This window comes from Dysidea avara, chromosome 4 (assembly GCF_963678975.1).
Source record: "Dysidea avara chromosome 4, odDysAvar1.4, whole genome shotgun sequence".
NCBI lineage: Eukaryota > Metazoa > Porifera > Demospongiae > Dictyoceratida > Dysideidae > Dysidea > Dysidea avara.
This window is the reverse complement of record NC_089275.1, coordinates 23,899,394-23,905,709: the sequence shown is the minus strand read 5'-3', so window position 1 is coordinate 23,905,709 and position 6,316 is coordinate 23,899,394. Positions and strand designations below refer to the sequence as shown.

At 36.7% G+C, this 6,316-nt stretch overlaps 1 protein-coding gene across 1 annotated transcript; it reads right to left on the bottom strand.

The window, feature by feature from the left end:
• Positions 1 to 1,013: 1,013 nt before the first annotated feature.
• Positions 1,014 to 4,399, bottom strand: LOC136253691 (protein FAN-like). The gene is made up of 8 exons (XM_066046351.1): positions 4,304 to 4,399; positions 3,547 to 3,633; positions 3,282 to 3,396; positions 2,677 to 2,814; positions 2,508 to 2,627; positions 2,349 to 2,402; positions 1,432 to 1,530; positions 1,014 to 1,070 (listed from the first exon to the last, which is right to left on the bottom strand). Exons 4-8 carry the CDS (start codon positions 2,755 to 2,757, stop codon positions 1,014 to 1,016), a joined length of 411 nt encoding a protein of 136 aa, XP_065902423.1. The 5' UTR covers positions 2,758 to 2,814; positions 3,282 to 3,396; positions 3,547 to 3,633; positions 4,304 to 4,399.
• Positions 4,400 to 6,316: the final 1,917 nt, after the last annotated feature.

Genomic DNA, 6,316 nt, shown 5'->3' with positions numbered 1-6,316 from the left:
ATGTAGTGTTTTCAAAACACACCAGCAACTACAGAGATGTGATGATCTGGGCCGCCTGCTACCTTGCCTATTTTGGACTTCTTAGAGTCATTGAATTTACCACATCATCACCGGACCACTTTGACCCTTCAACCGATTTGCTTTTATCAGATGTAGCTTTAGACAATAAAGCTTCTCCAACACTTGTACAGATCACACTTAAACAGTTAAAAGGAGACCAGTTTAGGAAAGGGACACAAATATGTTTAGGCAAGATGACCCATGCTATCCGTTCCTTGGTGCAGTACCTAGTCAGGCAAGGCGGCACCCCAGGACCACTATTTGTGTGGCCTAACAACAAGGCATTGACAAGAGCATCATTTAGCTCAGCCCTCAACAAAGCCTTAAAAGAGCTGCACATGGATCCCCACCAGTTTAATGCGTATAGATCAGAATTGGTGCTGCTACATCAGCCAAATGGGCCGGTGTGAGTGACTCACACTTGAAAGCCCTGGGAAGGTGGAGAAGTGATGCCTACTTACACTATGTTCGACTGTCACCACAAGATTTAACAGGATTGTCAAAGTCTCTTGCATATACACCATCTTCGAAACAAAACAGTTAGGCGTGTCTTGCTTACCACGAACACTTAATATTATCCAACTCACCACGTATCCATAATCTATGCTAGATTAGTTATAATAACTATACCACAGTGCAGACATGTTGTATGTATAGGCATAGCTAGATGAGTTATAGCTCTACTTACATAATGTGTATATATGTGTAGTTACAAGGGATGATGTTGTGTCTTACATGTAGAGTTGTAAATTCAGGCAAATAATCTAAAGAAATAGTTTTCTCATAGATACTTCATCTATATATTTAGATCTATGCTTGGGTGGAAAGCCATGTGGCATGCCTTTCTATGGCCTGGTACACCCAAGCTACATCAGTTAGAGTATTCACCCTTAGTCATTTAAAAATACCCCCTCCAAGCCAATTGATATGTACACAGGACATCTTCTCCAGAGTTATATCCCAGCCTTAAAACTGATTAGGTTCCCACAGCAGACAGAGTCCTTGTACAACTACCAAACACACCACATCAATTGACAGTGGTGTATCTAATAATCAGTGTCAAGTATGTTGGGAGGTGAGCAAACTACATTAATTTCACGTATTGTTGTCGACAAAATTAATCGAGTTTATCACTGTTTCAACTGTCAAGCACTATAACTCTAAGAGCATTCATAATAAAAGGCTGAAAGTTTGGCTGTCCACTCTTTTGTTACTATAGATTACAGAGATGCAATAAAATGGAATTCGAGGAATGTCGAAAATGGCCGGTTTTTGTTCAGTGGGTCACAATCATTAATTAAGTGGGAAAATCTTTACTTTGGCACTGAACTAAACACCAAAATTAGCAAACAGATTTCCAAGCACACACACCTCCTTGTGTATTCTAATGAATTCTTCTGGTGAATTTGCCCAAGGAGGAAGCTTTACATTTCCAATTGCTTCTCCAAAATGATTGACACCTAATTCAAACTAAAAATACACAAACACAGCTGGTAATGTTCAGTGAGCAGCAATTAAAAGATTACGGAGGGGAAATGCACATAACCATCCGTCTGTATATACAAATTACAGACTACTAGAAAGTTCACATGTAAAAATGGATAAACACACATGTAACACTTTCACATCTCAGATCAAAGAGCTGCCCGGACTATATCTGGGAAGTGAGATAAGGTTGAAATCAATTGTGGGGATCGAGTATGCTCATGTCATATGGATTTTCCATGTAAACCACTCAGATGGAGAGCATTTTGTTATTCTCGCTATCCTACGTATGAGTTGAAAAATGTTGGGCTAAGGTGAGAACTAGTGCTATAGCTTTTGCACCAATCTTTTCCACATGTTTCTGAACACAGACCACACACCCATCACAAAGTTACCACTCTGCACGAAGTAACCACTCTATAACCAAGCTTACAATACATCAATTATTCCATAAATGATTCAATAGCACTGATTAAAACACTAAACTTGCGTAACTGAAATTCATCATGATACCTCTAGGATCTGTCCAATCATCATACCGAGAATGTACTACAGTAGCTGATGACCCATGATCAAAAGTTTTAGGTATGCATATATAATATATCCAGTGGCTGCACTCATATTGGCTTGGGTGATTGATCACCCTGTGCAGGCCATTAGCCTAATACTGATGGGAAGTATTACATATTAACATGAGGCATTCGGGATTTGTCTGAAATATTTGCCCTCCGCCCTCAATCCTGCAGCCCTCGGGCATACATTTCAGACAAAGCCCTCATGCTCATGTTGTACACAACATTCACCTTGTTATCATTTACAAACATCTGTGGTAAGAAAAACAACTCTGGTATCAGCTCCTACAAAATAGACATTAGTATTTTCAACTAGCAGTAAATCTATTGATTATTGTTATTTAATTTTGACCCTAGTAGTACAGAGTTGATAAAACGATGGACACGTACTCTAACATCAGATGTACTTTCTAAACAATTCTTCCAAGCTTCTTCCATAGAAGAGAATACTCTGTTAGGATCATCAAAATAGCCTTCATTGAACTTAATGTGGAGGGATGAATAAGGTTCCTATGTACAATATCAAAATCAGTAAGAATGAATTACATAACAAACGTACCACTCTGATTAACCAGTGTAGGGTATATGCCATTGTTGAGTAATGAGTTCCAAACAGAAATTTTGGCATGTCATCATCCATAAAATCATAGCGTGTTTTGAACTGTTCTAGTCAGTCTGGATTCAACAAGCCAATAGGCTGTGAAACAAGATATGTAGCACATACTTTCAGTTGTATTTTAAAGATGACTAGATACTGTAATGCAAGTTAACTTTAAATTTAAACAATTACATTTTTCTTAACAATATCTAGCTTTATAAGATACAAATTTCCATTCATACCTAGACAAATCTCTATAGGGTTTTGGGTTGTTAAGATCTAATTCTTCAAAGCAGTAATCATTCAATATCCATGGAAACACTGGGTACTGGCCAAGGTCATTATATGATCGTCCTAACACAACAGAAAATCAGTGACAGAAAATAGAAATACAAACTGGCAATATTTACTGTATACAGTTACGTAAATTACAAACCAAACTTTCAACTATGGACTCAAGTAAAAATATAAACACAAATCAATACAAACTATACATACAGTACTTGATTAGATTTATGAGCAATTTGCAAACTGTATGTAAAATGTATACACAAGCTACAAAATACCTGATATAGTATTTAAAACATCAAATAATCAAAATTCGTTATTTTTCTTTTTTGCCATCTTGATGACATATTAGATTTCTTAAGTAGCTGCAATGAAGAAGCTAAGGAAATTGACCTATGGCAATGGAAAATGACATGAAAAAAAGATGCATAATACAATACACACACTGTATACCACCACAAAGTTACTACAATTGCTAGGGAAATACATATGTAAACACACTACAACAATGCTGATTATATTCACAAATTCATTGTTTTGTACCTTGTAACAGGTACTCCATACAACTTTCCAACTCCAAACGCTTTACAAACTGCTTCAGGGCTTGGAAGTTGTCAAAGAAAGTAGCCACTACATAATAACACACAGATGTAAACATCACCAAAAAATTACAAAGAAAAGACAAAGTTAACCTAAGGAGAAAATTGGTTAAATAAAAATATATATAGAAACTTGTTGGAGGGTTTGGAGGCTGTTCTACATTGCCAATTCTGCCACATTATGAAGGGAAAATGAGGTAGGTTTTTGATATTTTTGGGCAAGACAATCCAAACCTCCATGAACCCCGTACTATATAACATATGTGACCAACTGGCCAGTTCCAAAGACACCATGGACTCCATCCACAATCACTGTCATTAGTCACTGAATAAAGCTAGTTAAATAGTGCAAAGCTAACAGTTTGATTCAACTTATAAAGTATGATATGAAATAGCTCCGTAAAGCTAACTATAGGATTGTGCTACACTAATTTTGCAACCTTAAGTTCTTGTATCATGGTGGCCAACCAACATCCCACATATACGTACATGTATGAAGACACAACCAGTTCAAATTAACATGGAGTTATATTTGGAGGCAATGGAAATGGAGATCACATAATGAAATGTGGAGATACTTTCCAGGAAGGAATTGTGTATGTGTACAGCATGTGTCGTTTAATTTCATGCTTCGCAGCATATAGTGTACTAAATATATGGACAATAGCAGGCATTAAACTACAACAAATATTTTCTTGTACTTTGATTACAGAAGAACACTTCAGCAGCTCTTCTTTGGTGAAGATACAACCGTAAGAACACTGCAGTCACATCAGCGTACCACCACTTCTCAACACATGACGTATCCAGCTAATGGAGACAAGTAATTATAAATTATGTAAACACTACATAGTTAGCTAGGAATCAAAGGTGCCTACAACATTATATTAGAGTTATACATATTCTATTGCACATCTTACATAATTAGAAACTTTGGTTGTGTCTTTAGGGTTGAAGCTAAAAGATGATTTGCCAAATGTCAGTGTACCGGGAATAGCATGTGCCATTAGAAGTATGGAGCAGCTCATAGTTAAAGATGAACTACCTACAGTTAATATAAATGTAAGGTAACACATACATGTAGTACAGTGTGATACACAAATTGCGTACCAATGCTTTCAGTGGTATCCTCATCATCTATTAACACTTATTGTATATCTTCATTCTCTGTGTTCCTCATTCTCTGTGTTCCACTGAAAGCTGGTCGGCTGTACTTGAACTGTGCCTGAATCTGAAGTGTCAGCAACAACTACAAAAATACACACAACATTTCAGCCAACATTGCTACATTGCTATCAACACAAATTTTAAATATAGATGAGCCCAGCAGCTACATTCCTAATAGTGTATGCTGATTTCACATTTAACCAACCAGCTTAGCACCTCATATGCTGAAGAACTAACCAAGCACAGCAGTGTTAATACCTTTATTTCTAGAGGCTTGCAAATAGGCAGTACCATGGGAGTTTTCAACTAATTTAAGTCTTCATCTGCTGCTATCTTCAGTTAAACATAATTTCCAAAATCCTGATGAGGCATCACTTGTACTAATAGTATACAAATATGTAAAGTAACTATGTACGTATGTAATATCTAAATACCTTGTTGACAAAGTGTCAAGAATACCCTCCTCATTCACAGATCACATTAACTGCATCAGACATGACTCAAGTAATACTTTATTTATTAACCTCCTTGGTTACCATTTTCCATTCATTTACTGAAGCAACATTGTGTCTTGCTAGAGCAGTTACATTTAGATGATCATTTTCACTAGTTCACTCTGAAGACTTTGTATGATAGTCTGCCATAGTTTGCTGGGTAAGTAACATAAACAAACAGTAATGTTGTTAGCTGTATACTGTATATATATTTCCTTTTTTTTGAAATAATCTGGAAATACTGTTTAAAACGACATCCAGTTCACTATCTGCTATGCTTCTCATGTACGAATCACAAAAGGTAACTAGTTACCTATAGTACAGTATAGTGTGGTTAGGAACACTAATACAACTACATGCACTTACTTTCTTTATCAATGAGTTCTTGAAATATTTTTGCAGCAACATTCTTTATGGCCAAATGTAATTCCTAAATACACAGCAATTTAATATTTATTGCAGCTGCACGTGCACGTGCACACACACGTAAATGTCATATGGACATACTACTTTGTCTACATAGTTAAAGCTTTTGATTTACGGTCTGTACAAAGTCATTTATGCCACTACCATTAACATTGGAATGAATCGGCAGCTCTTGCTTGTGCCACCGCTGTTAAAATTGTAAGCCTTTTGAAATTATACAGCCACCTGCTTGTTAGGAATTAGGATTGTCACTACCACTAACATTACAATTAATGTTGTTCACTCACCTTACTCAACTGTAACAGTGTGCAGCTCCGTATCCACTTCACTACTAGTTCTGGCTGGCCATCTGTTTATCCTTCACATGGTTGTTACTGCTGTAGACCTCACACAATCAAATGATTGTGGAGGGGTTTGGTAAGTGTACAAGGCCTTGACAGCCGTGGGATATTTTGTTTTGTATTATTTTTTATTGTTAGTGTGGAGGGAAAAAGAATGTAAGGTGTTAATATTGGATTTTTTCCTTTTTGACAGATACTTGGGATAGCGAGATGTCTGGGGCAAGGCTAGCGATAGTCCCCTTCCAGATTTGAGCTGTGCATTACATGAACCTAATCAGCTGTCATC